At 46.5% G+C, this 17,373-nt stretch overlaps 1 protein-coding gene across 1 annotated transcript in view; it reads left to right on the plus strand.

Annotated features, from left to right (window-relative positions):
* XKRX (XK related X-linked) overlaps positions 1 to 16,426 on the plus strand; it is a 30,699-nt gene extending 14,273 nt beyond the window's left edge. The window contains exons 3-4 of the mRNA XM_060692129.2: positions 10,055 to 10,314; positions 15,092 to 16,426. Coding sequence (XP_060548112.2) covers positions 10,055 to 10,314; positions 15,092 to 15,837 — 1,006 coding nt within the window. The 3' untranslated portion in view covers positions 15,838 to 16,426. The remainder of the gene's footprint in view (positions 1 to 10,054; positions 10,315 to 15,091) is intronic.
* The last annotated feature ends 947 nt before the right edge of the window (positions 16,427 to 17,373 follow it).

The following is a 17,373-nucleotide window of genomic DNA, read 5'->3' on the forward strand; positions in this document are numbered from 1 at the left end:
CATGTCTGGAAGATTTGAGAGCTCCAGGAAACAGAATAACAGAGTTGGAAGGGACCTTGGAGGTCTTCTAGTCCAACCCACTAAGGAGGAGACCCTATCTCCGTGATGGCAAACCTCTGGCACGGGTGCCACAGGTGGCACACGGAGCTATATCAGTGGGCTCGCGATTGCTGTAGCTCAGCTCCACTGCGCATGTCTGCACTGGACAGCTGATTTTTGAGCCTTTTGGTCCCACTGGAAGTTGGGAAATGGGCTGTTTCTGGCCTCCAGAGGAGTGGGGAAGGCTGTTTTTGCCCTCCCCAGTTTCCTAGAAAGCCTCTGGAGCGTGGGGAGTTTGAAAAATGGGTCTACTGGGCCCACTGTGCCATCACATGCTAAAAGCGGGCGGGGGGGCATGCAGAGGCAGGGTGCATTGAATTATGGGTGTGGGGCACACACGTGGGCGACCTCCCCGCATTCCCCCCCCCCCGCTTTTGGCACGCGACGGCAAAACAGTTAGCCATCACTGCCGTATCTAATCTAGGAACTAAAAACTATGGCACTGTGCTGGAGAGGTGTAAGATTCTTTTTTGCATGTATTTTTTATTTTATCCAAGACAAAGTTAAAATGCAAAACAAAAAACAAAAAAACCCACCCCAAAAACTCCCCGAAAATCCAAAATAAAAAGAGACAAACCCCACAAAAACCACAAAAAACATCGAAGCATTTAAAAAAAGAAAAAGGTGCATTGAAAAAAGGACAACATTTATACACATTTATCCTCCCTGGTTGAATATACTGATTAATGCATTATTGTGACATTCGTTCCCACCCAATGCAAAACAGGCCCTCCCTAAAAAAAATTTAAATGACTAAATCTATTTGCAAATTATTGACCCGGCTTCTATATATTAGTGACCAAGTAGTTCACAAGAAAATGGATGCTAAATCAAAACAAAATGAAAGTGTCAAAACTCCCTGTTGGAGGTGTGAGCTGATTTAAGTTCCACCTGTTCACCAAATTATTATTTTTTGGGGCGGCTGTTTCTCTTCAATTCGTCCTTTTGGACGAATTGTCCCCCTTTTAGATGGGTGTTTCTAAGTTCCTCTTTTCTTGGTGATGTGAAATATTTCCCCTGTCAATTTACGTTCCTTTTTTTTTTTTTTTTTAAATGAGGGTGAGAGGTTGCTTGTTGACTCCATTTTTCCTCCGACGATATGAACAGGCTGAACTTGAAATCTAGGTTGACAAAAACAAAATTACAACATTGCCCTGGTGACATCATGACCCTTGAGGTGTTATTTTGAGAGAATCGGGGCTCCTGCCAGTCTCAATGAACTCTTCCCCACACTTCTCCTTTTCTTCTTCCTGTGGTCCAGTTTCCACACCATGTTTACCCTGCTCAGCTACCAAGGAACCCAGTTAAATCTCCTTGTGGTGCAATGTTAGAATACAGAATTGCAGGCAAACTCTGCCCACATCCTGGAGTTTGATCCTGACCGGCTCAAGGTTGACTCAGCCTTCCATCTCTCTGAGGTAAAATGAGGACCTAGATTGGGTCTGGGTCCTCATAACTGCCCAGAGAATGCTGTAAAACACTATGGTGAAGGTAAAGGTTCCCCTCGCATATATGTTCTAGTCGTTCCCGACTCTAGGGGGCAGTGCTCATCTCCCTTTCAAAGCCGAAGGGCCAGCACTGTCCGAAGACGTCTCCATGATCATGTGGCCGGCATGATTAAACACCAAAGGCACATGGAACGCTGTTACCTTCCCACCAAAGGTGGTCTCTATTTTTCTACTTGCATTTTTTAAGTGCTTTCGAACTGCTAGGTTGGCAGAAGCTGGGACAAGTAACAGGAGCTCACCCCGTTATGCAGCACTAGGGATTCAAACTGTTAAACTGCCAACCTTTCGATTGACAAGCTCAGCATCTTAGCCACTGAGCTACCACATCCCTGAATAATTTCACCTTACGCAAAGTAATTTCTCCTTTTGGCATTTGGTCTTCCCAGATGACCAGAGAGAATATGCAAAGTTCAAGCACCTCTCAGCAGAACCATCCAGGTTCTGACAGGAGAACCGGTAGCGGAAATTTTGAGCAGTTGGGAGAACCAGTAGCAAAAATATTGAGTAGTTTGGAGAACCGGCAAATATCACCTCTGGCTGGCCCCAGAGTGGGATGGGAATGGAGATTTTGCAATATCCTTACCCCAGGGGTGGGGACGGAATGGGGATTTTGCAATATCCTTTCCCCAGGAGTGGGGAGGGAATGGGGATTTTGCAATATCCTTTCCCCAGGAGTGGGGAGGGAATGGGGATTTTGCAATATCCTTTCCCCAGGAGTGGGGAGGGAATGGAGATTTTGCAATATCCTTCCCCCAGGAGTGGGGTGGGAATGGAGATTTTGCAATATCCTTCCCCCAGGAGTGGGGAGGGATTTTGCAGTATCCTTCCTCTGCCACGCCCACCAAGCCATGCCCACAGAATCGGTAGTAAACCAGACCAGACCAGGCCAGGTGCCATAGGGATTCCAGGAATAATAATACAGTAATAATACAGTAGGGCATAAAATGAGAATCTGGAAATTCTGCCCAGGCTTCTTTCTGTCTCATTTTATAGTAAACAAATTCAAGACGGGGTTATCCTGAGTTTCTTTCTCACACCTGCTTCAACCTCTGGAGTATCTTCTCCAAGTTGCTTCTTGGACCACGGTCATCTCTAAATTGCTTTTTTTTAAAAATTGAGCTCCATTTTTCAGCTGTTAGGAGTCACAGTTTTCCACCCCAGTCTGTTCCTTAAGCCTTTCTTAAAGAGGCAACCCTATTGTGAGGCCCCTACGTTGATTTTATGTTACATAGCCATTTGGAGATCCGCTGAATAGAAAGTGGGCAGATCTGATTGTCTTGGGGCATGGCCTGTAGGAAACTACTGGGTGGGGCAAAGAAAGGGGTTGGATTTATCCGGTTCGGACTGGTTTAGGCGAACCGGATACTAATTTTACATCTGGTTCACCAAACTGGTAGTTGCAAGGACTGGCTGGACCCGCCCGCCCCTCTCCGCCCCTTCCAGGAGTCTCCACATGGCCTGTTTTGATGCCAGGTAAGTACAGGGCCCACACGGAGGCTCTAGGAGGGTGAAAAATGGGCATCCCGGAAGTTCCGGAAGTCTGAAAACGGGTCCGTTTCCGGCCTCTGGAGGGCCTCCAGAATCCGGGGTGTTGTGGTCCGCCAGCAGCCTGCGGAGCTAGCAGTGGAGTAGACAGTGATGAGGCTGAGGAAGAACATGGGCCAGTCCTGGAGGCTGGGGAAGGTACAGATGAGGGCTCTGCGTCAGAGGCAGAGATAGGGCCAGGGCCATCGGGGAGTGATGTGTTGACTTTGGAGCCTCCAGAGGCTGACAGTAGAGAGGCAGACCTAGTGCACGTATGAGAAGAGCTGCCAGAAGGCAGGAGCAGATGAAACAGGACGACTCGGGAGTAGGGCCAAGAGATGATTGGCTTAAAAGACCAGCAACGGCTCTTGGCCTCTTTGCGGAAAACAACGTTGAGAGAATTGCTTCTTGTTTCACTGTATTCATTTCTTGTCAGCGTCTTCTGCTTCTGAACTTTTGCCAAGAAAAGCCTTTGGCAGTTTGCCTAATTATCCCAAGGTCGGTGATAAACTGAGGAACGGTGTTTTGAAGAATTTGCTTTCATTTAGTTTGGACTACACTGAGAATGAGTTAATTCTCAGCTGTTCTAATAAAGTCTGTCTGTTTTCAAATGGTTTGCATTTAATACTAACTACTCGGGCCTGGGTCACAACATGGGGGAGGCTGTTTTCGCCCTCCCGGAGGTTCGAGGAAAGCCTCCGGAGCTTGTGGAGGGTGAAAACATCCCGAAACTATCCCTGTGGTGCAGGAGGCCGAGTAGGCCATGCCCACCATGACCACGCCCACCCAGCAACTGGGCAGAGAACTGGTTGCTAATTTTTTTTTAATCCTACGTGTTTTGGCTCTTTGTTCTAATTCTGGAAGTTGCGATTTAGGCCACTGTATTTGATGGGTTGCAGACTCAAGATGTACGCAAGAAGGAACGTCTCCACTTGGTAGGTTCAAGATAGATGAAAGGAAGGAATTTAGCTTTTTACAAAGCTCAAGGCTAGCTGCTAGCGATCCATTATTAGACCAAACTATTTCAGCTATTTATCACTAAGCAAACTCTTTCCCAATCACAGAAGTCTCGGTAGACAACAGCCCCGCAGCCAATTGCATCAGGTTTAGCCGGGATAGGAAATTCCAGGAGCTTCGAGCTAGACTGGGCAGTTTGAAATGAAATCACAACAAAGCAAATCCACAAAAGGCAAAGCAAAGCCTCTCCTTATTATTGCCAAGAAAAACAGCACGGATATGTCCATTATAGGACTCCATATGAAGAAACGTTTTTCCTTAAATGGAGGAGTTTCCTGAAAAACTTTGCATGCATCCCTCCCAGCTTCCAACTTTGCTATTAAAAAATAGTTTTATATCTGAGACGGGGAAAGGAAATGGTTAAAATTATGGGGAATAATAAGAGTTGCTGTATTTTTTTGAAACTTGAACTGAGTCCAAGGTTTTGTTCCGGCTTCTCCCATCTGCCTGCTCTACCCTGGCTTGTTTGGGAAATGTGGCTTGCAGCCCTTGACCCAAAGACCACCCAACCTAAAACAATTAGATCTCCCTGTTTTCCTATCCTAGTTTGCAGAGATGTTTCAATGCTGGAAACGGGATGGCTGAACCCTGTGAATTCCCCCAATGGGATACCTTCTAGCTGGGTTGCACTTCAGCTCCCATAATCCCTAGGTAAAGGTAAAGGTTCCCCTCGCACATATGTGCTAGTCGTTCCTGACTCTAGGGGCCGATGCTCATCTCCGTTTCAAAGCCGAAGAGCCAGCGCTGTCCGAAGACGTCTCCGTGGTCATGTGGTTGGCATGACTCAACACCAAAGGCGCATGGAACGCTCTTACCTTCCCACCAAAGGCGGTCCCTATTTTTCTACTTGCGTTTTTTACGTGCTTTTGAACTGCTAGGTTGGCAGAAGCTGGGACTAGTAACGGAAGCTCACCCTGTTATGCGGCAGTAGGGATTCGAACCTCTGAACTGCCGACCTTTCGATCGGCAAGCTCGCATCTTAGCCACTGAGCCACCGCATTCCTTAATCCCTAGCCAGCACAAAAATTTGAAGTTCAGAACAGATTGAGAGCACCATGGAAAGATTTGAGGTGTGTTTGTATGAAACAAACGAACCATCCAAGCCTTGGTGCTGGGCATAGAGTCCAGCAGTTCCTATCAACCTAGAAAAATGGTTTAGTTGAATAGAATAGAATGAATGAGCTGGAAGGGATCTTGGAGGTCTTCTAGTCCAGCCCCCTGCTTGGGCAGGAAACCCTACACCACTTCAGACAAATGGTTATCCAATCTCTTCTTAAAAACTTCCAGTGTTGGAGCATTCGCAACTTCTGGAGGCAAGTTGTTCCACTGATTAATTGTTCTCACTGTCAGGAAATTTCTCCTTAGTTCTAGGTTGCTTCTCTCCTTGGTTAGTTTCCATCCATTGCTTCTTGTCCTGCCTTCAGGTGCTTCAGAGAATAGCTTGACTCCCTCTTCTTTGTGGCAGCCCCTGAGATATTGGAAGACTGCTATCATGTCTCCCCTAGTCCTTCTTCTCATTAAACTAGACACACCCAGTTCCAACAACCGTTCTTTATATATTTTAGCCTCCAATCCCCTAATCCTCTTCGTTGTTCTTCTCTGCATTCTTTCTAAAATCTCAACATCTGTCTTTACATCGTGGTGACAGCTTTGGTAGGGTACCCAAATATCTTAGTCTCCTGCATAGGATGGCTGCTTCTTCTGCAGGCTCCTTCAGAAAATACAACAGTGGGATTTTCCCACCCCCTCACCATTTGTTGGCTCGTAGCATCCGATGCGTCAGCCAGCAAACCAGCATCCCTCCGATTGGAGCCAGGAGACGAGATGAGGTCCAACTATCCACCCCCTCCTTCGTTCTTTCTTTAGCACTCTTCTGCACCCTGTTCCACCCTTCGGTTTCAGCTCCACCGGCCTTCCTTCATCAATGAGAACAGAGCCAGCTTGTCTAAAGTTCTATTTTCAGCATCCGGAGGTCAACAAAGAACCCTTTTCTAGGCTGGCTATTTGCATTGCCGCACCTCCCTTTACTTCCAAGCCGATGAGAAGGTTTTTGTGAAAGCCTTCAAAGGTAGTTCATCCTAGTAAGTATAAGTATAATTTTATTTCTATACTGCCCTTCTCCCGAAGGACTCAGGGCTGTGTACAGCCTATTTAAAAACACAAGACAAACATCAATTAAAAATTTTAAATTATTAAATAAATTCGGCTCAATTTAAAATCCCAGAAATTTAAAATACCCCAATTTAAAATTATTATGTTGATAGTAGTAGTAGTAGTAGTAGTAGTAGGTGAAACAACCTAAAAAGATAATTTGGGGGGTAATGCTCGCCCTGGAAATAGGCTAAGCTCTTATTCTGACCTAGGCTTCCTGAGTCATTAAAACACATGAGTAGTCCCAAAAACCTCTTTTATTGCAACAGCTATGAATTCTGTTCATTCACAGAGGAGTCCCAATTAGTTGTAAAGAGTCCTTCGGGATAATCACCCACCTTTGACACGCTGCCAAAGACCTAATTGATAAACCCACACGGAGTCCAGAATCAAACAGAGCTTCAGGCTTTAAGCTGAACCGAATGAACAAACGTTGCTTCCTGCAAAGGCCCACATGCCTTTGCTCCTCTTTTAAGTCTTATGGGAGGAGCCAATCATCTCCCAGCCCTACTCCCGAGTTGTCCCTTTTGTTTTAGCTGTTCTTGCCTTCTGGCAGCTCTGTGCATGCGCGCACTGGGAACAGGCTCCCTCTGTTCCTCTGCCTCGCTGAGATCTGACTCTGGAGGCTCCGGAGGCAGCACGTACCTCCCAGATGGCCCTTTCTCTGCCTCCGACACAGAGCCCTCATCCGAGCCTTCCCCAGACTCCAGGACTGGTCCATGGTCCTTCCCAGCCTCCTCACTGTCGGACTCTGCTGCCAGCTCCGCAGGCTGCTGAGGGACCACAACAGCTCTTTCATAAAGTATGGGTCTTACAGATAGTCCTCACACATCTAGAATTCAGTGATAGAGTTTTAGAAAGATTTGAGACGCTCCTGCTCTTTCTGTTTAGAAATTAAAAATATTGCCTTTTCTGGAAAGTAGATTTTGAGGGAAAAGGTATTGCAGGGAGACATCCGGGGTGGGCTGCTGGGGGTTTGCAGGGGTTCGGGAGAACCTCTAGCTAAGATTCTGTGCAGTTCGGAGAACCCCCAAATCCCACTCCTGGCTGGTCCAGCCCACCCCTCCCCTCCCAGGAGTTCTCACGTGGCCTGTTTTGGATGCAGGTAAGTGCAGGGTGTGCACCGAGGCTCAGGGAGGATGAAAAACGGGCCTACCGGAAGTTCAGGTTTCCGGCCTCCAGAGGGCCTCTGGAGCCTGGGGAGGCCATTTTCGCCCTCCCGGATGATCGAGGAAAACCTCCAGAGCCTAGGGAGGGCAAAAACGCCCTGCCCGCCGTGGTGCAGGAGGCTGACTAGGCCATGCCCACCATGGCCACACCCATCCAGCAACCTCTTGGTAAAATTTTTGAAGCCCAGCCCTGGAGCCATCCCTTTTAGAGGGAAAGGAAATACACTTCAGGGAGAAGGAGGAAGAGGAAGAGGAAAGAAACAGAGCAAGCTTAGCACAGAAAGAGGAACTTATCTTCATTCTCTGTATAAAAAAATAGACTAACCTAAAAAACAGTTCAGTGTTTTAAGCCATACAATAAATACTCGTCTTCTCTGTGAGCCCGTTCCTGTGGATTCCAAACCACGATTTATGATGTTAGCATGCCAATCTAACACTGTGCAAGGCGAGCCAATTGTGATTTATCGCAGTTAAGCCACCATGGTTTAGGAACTTCATTTTTAAGATTGCACGGCATTTATTTTTCGAGGTAGATTAACACGAATCTTTCAAGAAATATTTTTTTCCCCGAGTGGGTAATTGCTTTAGCCTTTTCTATCCAAAACAAACAACTTGTCTCATGGCTTCTAAAGACAAAGCAATTTATTGCTGCCTAAACCTGGCTTCCTTCTTCAGATGCATCACAATGAAGTTATACTTGGCCCCCCGAAGCAGAAAGCTTAATACGTTTGCAGCAGTGGTGAAATCCAATTTTTTTTACTACCGGTTCTGTGGGCATGGCTTGGTGGGTGTGGTGTGGCTTGGGCATGGCAGGGGAAGGATACTGCAAAATCCCCATTCCCTCCCCACTCCTGGGGGAAGGATGCTGCAAAATCTCCATTCCCATGCCACTCGGGGGCCAGCCAGAGGTGGTATTTGCCGGTTCTCCAAACTACTCAAAATTTCCGCTACCGGTTCTCCAGAACCTGTCAGAACCTGCTGGATTTGCAGCTCCTTAAAGTGCCCCAAGACTTTTCCTTCTGGATTATGTCCTGGACGTGCCTTTGAGTCAGTTCCCAAGACGTGGCCTCATGGTTTCATTTGGACGTTGGCCAACTCTGCGCTCTGCCTTTCTAACAAACCTAGCTGTCTCACAGCTCATAGGAAACTATTTACGAGGTTTGCAAAATCTCTCCCAGGAATTTCAAGGTCCGTGTGTGAGTCAATCAGGGGGAAAGCACAGTCTTGCCACTCATCTCAGGCTGCTGGTGGAAGGCGTGTGCTCTGCAGTCTCACGCTTAGCCCCAGGGAGCTGAATGTGGGCGGGTGTCTTTGGGACTGTGGGAAAATCTTGAGCCCAGCTGCTGTAGAAAGTGGAATGTCTTAAGGCCCAGGGAATCCTGTTTCGGTCTGCTTCTGCAGGAGGAAATGAAAGAAAAGAGAGGATTCTAGCAGAGGTGAAATGCTCCTGGTTTGGACTGGATTGCCCGATCCGGTAGCGATGGCGGTGGGTGGTTCGGAGAACCAGTAGCAAAAATCTCTGCCCCCCCATGCCCAGCTGAGCCGTGCAATCATCAGAGGCTTTTTTTTTTTTTTTTACTTTTAAAAGCATTTTTTCTACAACCTCTTCGGCTGAAAAAATGCTTTTAAAAGTAAAAAAAAAAAAAAGCCTCTGAAGATTGTGTGGCTCAGCTGGGATCGTCAGAGGCTTTTAAAAGCATTCTTTCTACAACCTGTTAAGGTTGTAGAAAAAATGCTTTTAAAAGTAAAAAAAAAAAAAAAAGTTGGCCACGCCCACCCAGTCACATTACCTCCCCCCAAGCCACACCCACAGAACCGGTAGTAACAAATTTTACATTTCACCGCTGGTGCGTTTATGCAAGCCCCTTACAGACCTCTTAGGAATGGGGTGAGGTAGCAAATTAAACAGTAGCAAGTTAAACACCCAGACAACATGATGTTTATTAAGCACTAAGAAATGTAATTAATAGAAAATTAATAATATATATATTTTAAAAAGTATTGATTAGTGCCCAGAAACCTGAATGTTTTTACAATGCTGATTTGCAAACCTAACAGCTTCCTCCCTCCCTCCGCCAACAAGGATGGATTATGGAGTAGCAATAACAATAACAATAGCACTTAGACTTATATACCGCTTCACAGTGTTTTAGAGCCCTCTCTAAGCGGTTTACAGAGTCAGCATCTTGCCTCCAACAATCTGGGTCTTCATTTTTACCCACCTCGTAAGGATGGAAGTCTGAGTCAACCTTGAGCTGGGATGGATGGATGGATGGGGAAGGGAGGGGAAGGGAGGGGAAGGGAGGAGGGAAGCAAGGAAGGAAAATGGCCATAGCATTTAGACTTATATACGGCTTTACAGTGCTTCACAGCCCTCTCTAAGTGGTTTTACAGAGTCAGCCTATTGCCCCCAACAATTTGGGTCCTCCTTTTAACGACCACGGAAGGCTGAGTCAACCATGAGCCTGATGAGATTTGAACTGCCAAATTGCAGGCAGCCGGCAGGCAGCAGAAGTAGCCTGCAGTACTGCATTCTAACCACTGCGCCACTGAATATTTCCCCACCTCTTTCTCTCTCTTCTGCAGATGTTTGGAGTCCATAGTGATGTTCTACCGCCAAGGCCGGGAGGAGGAGCCTTACGTCACCATCACCCGTAAGAAGCATCTTCACAGCGACTGCGAGATCGAGATCGAGCAGGAAGTGGGCCACCTGGTCCGCCGGCTGGTCACTCACCGTAATGCTTTCAAGCGCATGGCAGTCATTCAGGCCTTCCTGGGCTCCACCCCACAGCTCACCCTACAGCTTTATGTCACTGTAATAGAGCAGTACATCCCTCCCAGCAGAGGTAAGGACAGAACAGGGCCAAAGGATGGGGAGGGGAAAGGAAACGAAAGGGATCGTGGGTAGGGGAGATTTCATTTTAACTAGAAAATTTATTTGCTCTCCCGATGAGAGCTAAAAGAAGTTGGGAAGCAGATCGGTTTATACACACACACACACACACACACACACACACACACACACACACACACACATGCAAGTTAGTTTTGGTGTATTTCGACGAGGTCGGCTGTTTTATAACACAAAAGACTAATGGGCACACATCAAGGACCTCACCCATACAGGATGTTACGAAACAGCCAACTAATCTGCAAACATCAACTCCATCAACTAATCAAGATGTAACAACACAGGCAACCAACCCGTTCACAGCAACAAAGCCAGCACCCCACACCTCCCCACCAGTATTTATAGAGAGACAGCAGCTCCGATCACGCTTTGCTTGCACAGGCAACGAAGCCGAAGGCACGAGCCTGAAGTTGACGAGTGGGATCTCGTTAAAACATTGCCAAGATACTCTCAATCTTACACGGGAAAAGACTCAAATACACCAAAACTTGCATACCTCTACCCGTGAAAATCTACAAACACACACACACACACACATACATATATACAGTATATTAAGTGTTTTTCTATCGAGACACCTGGTCTACCTCAGCATGTGGGAGGGAGCATACTGCATCCCTTTCGCCTTTCAGCTCCAATCCAGAAGCCCTCAAGCAGTCGCATTCACGAGAAACCATTTTATACCAATAATATATATACACACACACACATATATACATGTACATCTCGGAGTTCAGATGTGCTGGTAGAGAATTTGGCATCTTCTCAGATCTGATAGGCTATCCTTGCAATAGGAAGTAAACCAGAGATGAAATGCTCCCAGTTCGGACCGGATCGCCTGATCCAGTAGCGATGGAGGCAGGTGGTTCGGAGAGCCGGTAGCAAAAATCCCTGCACCCCCCCGCCCCCCCATGCCTAGCTGAGCTGCATGATCATCAGAGGCTTTTTTTTTTTTACTTTTAAAAGCATTTTTTCTACAACCTTTTCAGCCAAAAAATGCTTTTAAAAGTAAAAAAAACAGCCTCTGATGATCGCGCGGCTCAGCTGGGCATGGGGGGGGGGTTGCAGGGATTTTTGCTACCGGCTCTCTGAACCACCTGCCTCCATCGCTATCGGATCACGCGATCCGGTCCGAACTGGGAGCATTTCACCCCTGGTTTACTTCCTATTGCAAGGATAGCCTATCAGATCTGAGAAGATGCCAAATTCTCTACCAGCACATCTGAACTCCGAGATGATGTGAAATTGTTGTCCAGCAACACCACAATAATGTTTGTGTGCAAACTGTTCGGCCTACTGCAGAGAGGGGAAATGTTCAACTTCTTGGATGCACACAGCCATCTGAAGGTTTCCCATCTGCCAATCCAATATGGCTGTTGTACCGTCCTGGCTGTGATAATATTCACTAAAATTCTATTCTTAATACAAATGTAAAGGTAAAGGTAAAGGTTTACCTCACACATATGTGCTACTCATTTCCGATTCTGGGGGTGGTGCTTATCTCCATTTCTAAGCCGAAGAGCCAGCGCTGTCCGAAGATGTCTCCATGGTCATGTGGCTGGCATGACTCAACGCCAAAGGCGCACGGAACGCTGTTGCCTTCCCACCAAAGGTGGTCCCTATTTTTCTCCTTGCATTTTTTACGTGCTTTCGAACTGCTAGATTGGCAGAAGCTGGGACAAGTAATGGGAGCTCACCCCGTTACGTGGCACTAGAGATTCGAACCGCTGAACTGCCGACCTTTCAATCGACAAGCTCAGCGTCTTAGCCACTGAGCCACCGCATCCGCCTTAATACAAAAATGACCCCCAATTTCCTGCTGTCACTCAGCCCCCTGATATGGCCTTGCCATTTCCACTTTAACCAGTTTCCAAAAACCCAAAAGCGCGGCCCTGCAAATATTGCCATCTGGGTTGTAACAATTTGCCCATTAAACCGAGCATCTGAGTCATTCCTTTGGCAAAAAAAAAGTTCTTTTATCGTCGTTTGCCAGTGAGCTTTTAAAGACTAGGAAAAGAGACTTTCAGCCAGAGCCTCGGCTCAGTTGCCAAGATCTCAAGGGATCAATCCAGGAGTGAAATCCAGCAGGTTCTGACAGGTTCTTGAGAACCGGTAGCAGAAATTTTGAGTAGTTCGGAGAACCGGCAAATATCACCTCTAGCTGGTCCCAGAGTGGGATGGGAATGGAGATTTTGCAATATCCTTCCCCCAGGAGTGGGGAGGGAATGGGGATTTTGCAGAATCCTTCCTCTGGAGTGGGGTGGGAATGGAGATTTTGCAGTATCCTTCCCCTGCCGCACCCACCAAGCCACACCACGCCCACCAAGCCACGCCTACAGAACTGGTAGTAAAAAAATTTGGAATTTCATCACTGGCTCAATCTAGACTCTTCCAGAGGATTCTACAATCCTTTTTAAGACCAGAAGGCAGAGCCCGTGTTTTTAAAGGTTAGAAAAGCTGCAGCGTCCCATGGCTGGAAAATAAAAGACTGCCTAAAAGGCTCAGCAAAACATCTGGTTGGCGAATTCTGGACAATTGAGTCTCTGGAACATGGGCTAGGTGTATAAGTTCAGTAGGTGTGATTTTTTTGTGCTCCTGGTTTAATAGAAGCTTCTGTGCAATTCCCAGGGGTGTGGTTCCAATAATTAGTATTTATAAAATCGACTGCAGGTATTTTAATTGCCAAGCACGAAGGCATTTTGCCATCTGCTTTCCGAGAGGGATGTCACCTTGGAAACCTGCACACAGGTAGCACACCCATCCAACTGATCCAGTGTGAGTCAGTGCTTTGAACAGCCCACCTCATCCTGATCTTTTCCAGATGTGGCATGATGTCAAGTTTAATCCCAGGAATTTCCCTTCCTTTCCTCCTCCTGAATGGATGGATGGATGGATGCTTTCTTGAAAATTGGCGCAGGGGTGAAATTCAAGATTTTTCCCTACCAGTTCTGTGGGCATGGCTTGGTGGGCGTGGCAAGGGAAGGATACTGCAAAATCCCCATTCCCTCCCCACTCCTGGGGGAAGGATATTGCAAAATCTCCATTCCCACCCCACTCGGGGGCCAGCCAGAGGTGGTATTTGCCGGTTCTCCGAATTACTCAAAATTTCCTCTACCGGTTCTCCAGAATCTGCTGAATAGCACCCCTGCTCTAACTCCTCCTACGCCGATTTAACCCAACCGAGAATTGGATGAAGGAAACACAAGAAAGAGCCTTGGTAGTACAGGGGTTTAAGGCACCCTGTTATTAAGCTGGTTATTAAGACCAGCTGCCTGCAATTACTGCAGGGTTCAAATCTCGCCAAGGCTCAAGGTTGACTCAGCCTTCCATCCTTTCTAAGGTAGGTAAATTGAGGACCCAGTTTGTGGGGGCAATAAGCTGACTTTGTATAAATATACAAAAGGATGAAGGCTATTGCTTAACGCATTGTAAGCCGCCCTGAGTCTTCGGAGAAGGGCGGCATATAAATCAAATAAAAATAAATAAAAATAAGTTAAAAACCTCTCAGGCTTTCATATGCAAACTCTCCAAGCTGGTCCATGGCTACGTTGCAGTCAAGGAAATGAACTCGCCCCCAAATCCACAAAATTCCATCTTCATACAGAAAATAGTCTACGGAATCCGCTCCTACAAAACTCTGCTTAGATTAAGATGAAAGGGTATTTTGGATTTTAACTAGGCCATTCTTCTGCTTGACTAACCAGTCTCACTGGTTTCTTTTAGCTTAGCTCAGCACACCGTCTCTTCTCTTAACTCCTTGTGTGAACTTTCAATATACAGTAGTGGCTAAAATTGTGGAAACCTTTTTGGGAAAGGTGTATTTTTGAGTTTTGATGGCTAATAACACCACTTTTTTGGGGGGGGGGGAGTTTCAAGGTAATCCTACTCCACTGCTGGGATGGCCTGCGAATAGCCCAGATCTTCTTAACCCCATTGAAAATCTATGGAGCCGACTAAAGAAACTTGTTAGTCAGAAGCGACCCAGCAATAAAACCCAATTAATAGAAGCAATCCTTCAATCTTGGTTTCACATTATAACAGCTGCAGAACTAAAAGGCTTGGATCACTCCATGGGAAGACGTTGTTGTAAGGCTGTAATTCATGCTAAAGGTTACCCAATGAAGGATTAACTGGTGATCATTTTTGTGTATCTCGTTTTTTTCTAGGGTGATCACTTTTGGGAAAAGTGTATTTTCTAAAACTAGCTAAGGACACCACTTTTTTTTGGAGTAGTACCATAAAATTATATATCAATGGAGAGATAATTTAATCAAGAATGTAATGCAATCACTTTGATGAAGGATTTGCTATTAGAATAGAAAGTTACAGTATAAAGAAGAAAAGTGAAACACGTACAAAAATGATCACCATGTCAATTAATACTTCGTTGGGTAACCTTTATCATGAATGATGGCCTTACAATGTCTTCCCATGGAGTGAACCAAGTCTTTTAGTTCTGCAGCTGTTATAATGTGAAAACCAAGATTGAATGATGGCTTCTATTAACTGGGTTTTATTGCTGGGTCGCTTCTGACTAACAAGTTTCTTTAGTCGGCTCCATAGATTTTCAATTTTGGGCTCAATTGTGGCTGTAACTTGAGGACTACCCGTAGTAATTTAACAACGGCAGTGATTCCCAGCACCTCTAACTTTTACAAGTTGATCATGGTTTGCTCTTCATTGCTCACTCTTCCTTTTTGCTTCCCTGCTAGCTGTCCTGATGAGCATGTGCTTACTCTCCGTCACGTACGGCGCTTTGGTCTGCAACACCCTGGCCATCCAGATCAAGTACGATGACTACAAGATCCACCTCCACCCACTGGCTTTCATCTGCATCATCTTGTGGAGGGGTTTGGAGATCTCAACCCGCATCACCATCTTGGTCCTGTTTGGGACCGTCTTCAAATATTACGGCTTGGCCGTTGGGGCGGCCAACTTCTTGATCTTCTTTTTCTTACCGTGGGTTGAGTTTTGGAGAAGCGGGGCCAAGTTGCCCGAGAACGTGGAGAAAAACTTCAGCCGAGTGGGAACTTTGACTGTCCTGATCTGCATCACTCTGCTCTACGGCGGCATCAATGTCTTCTGTTGGTCGGCTGTCCAGCTCAGGTTGTCCAGGCGAGACTTGATTGTCAGGTCCCAAAACTGGGGCTGTTTAGCTTTATTCTATGTGTTCCGTGGACTGGAGAACAGCCTGCTGCTCCTCGTTTGGTACTTCTTCAAGACGGAGTTCTACGAGTACGTCTGCACTCCCATGCTTGTGCTGCAGCTGCTTGTGGCCTACTGCCTGGCCATTGTCTTCATGCTTTCTTTCATGCAGTACCTGCATCCCTGCCGCCGCCTTTTCACGCACAACGTCACGGACTTCTTGCACTGCGTCTATTGCCAGAAGGAAGATGTTGCCGTCTCGGTTGATTTGGAACCACCTCGTGAACTCGGTGTGAGGCACAGCGTAGTATGACAATCGACACCCTGCTGATGGGATGATGATCAACCCCATCCGGTTTCAAGATTCAGGAGTGGTACCTGTTTACCCCACCGGGATAAGCCTTAATTTCACGGTGCTATGCTATAATTTATAAGCAGGGATGCAGGCGATCGTGGTGGTGATAGCTTCTGGAGCATCAGCTGGACTTATGATAATGGGCTGTAGCCTAGTGTTGTTGGTGCAGGACTAGGGCATTCAGCAGTAGAAGACTTGACACATAGTATGAAAGAGGAACTCTAGTTGATGGGGCAAACCATCAACGAAGGATGACCTCTTCTAGGTGCCAGCAGTTGGACACCAGTTGGACACCAACTGCCTTGGCTGTGTTCATTTCCAGAAATGGAACTGAAGGACACTCAGCTGGCTCAGAACTATTGTAAGAAGAAGTGCAGAAGAGTGGCCAATGGAGACTGTCTCAGATCTGTGGGATCCTGCACAGTTGGGTAAAACTTCAGAGTGACTTCCCCAGCCATTCCTTTTATTTATTTGAAAACTTGTGAAGACTTTATTATTATTATTATTTTGTAATTTGAAGTGCTGGAAAAGATGTTGCAGTTGATAGCAACTCGGTCTCAGAATTTGTTTGGGTTCCTACAGTTCCATTTATGGTCAGGGGATCCGTGCTCAGGCTGAAAGCTCAGGATGACGAGTCTCCTAAGGAGCCCCGTGGATGGAGGATGAGCTTTGGATTTCTTGCCTCCAGATCTTCAGGGGTGCCGCAACAGGTTGGCCTTCCCAACTGCCCTGGAAGGACCATGCTAGTGTCCGACTACTACATTAGGGGCATTCTTCAAGGGAGAAAGGGCTGAGGTTGAACATGTTGAGCTTGTGATGGGAAACTGGACCATTCCGCATCCAAGTTCTGGTTTTAGGAGGTGATCAGCTCATCATAGTTTGGACTGTTGCCTGGGGAGGTAAGCATTTCCCATCACTTGGCTGGACCCCATGCAAAGATATACTTAAAAAAATCCATTATGTTGAAGTGCTCAGGTCTACCAATCCAATTTAGCCAAGCTTCTTGGCCTCCCAAAACACTTCCCACTGTATGTAGTGCACAGATGTTTCTGAATACAAGCTCATCCAGTAGGTGAGTCTTCAATCGAAATCCTTGTGAGGAATATGGGTTGACGTGTCGAGTTGCATACTTGAGGCCCCCAAACAATTTCCTTGTATGAACTGATTTCTCCTTGTACCTCTCCTCTATTGAGCTAATACAAGGGTGTCCAAACTTGGTAACGTTAAGACCTGGGGACTTCAATTCCCAAAATTCTTCAACAGCATGGCCGGCTGAGGAATTCTGGGAGTTGAAGTCCACAAGTCTTAAAAAGACCCATAAAATAGCATGCCATCCTGTCTGTAAATCGTGGCCTTCTAACGCCAGTAGTCTTGTATTTTTGAGATGCAGCCACTCACTTATCCATGCCAAAGCTGCTGCCTGATAACATTTTCCCCAATCTGGCAAACCGAATCCCCCTCTTTCTCTTGTAATAAACTTTAATCTAATTCTCG

The sequence above is a fragment of the Pantherophis guttatus genome, chromosome 12, assembly GCF_059756535.1.
Source record: "Pantherophis guttatus breed Tessera chromosome 12, ASM5975653v1, whole genome shotgun sequence".
Taxonomy (NCBI): domain Eukaryota; kingdom Metazoa; phylum Chordata; class Lepidosauria; order Squamata; family Colubridae; genus Pantherophis; species Pantherophis guttatus.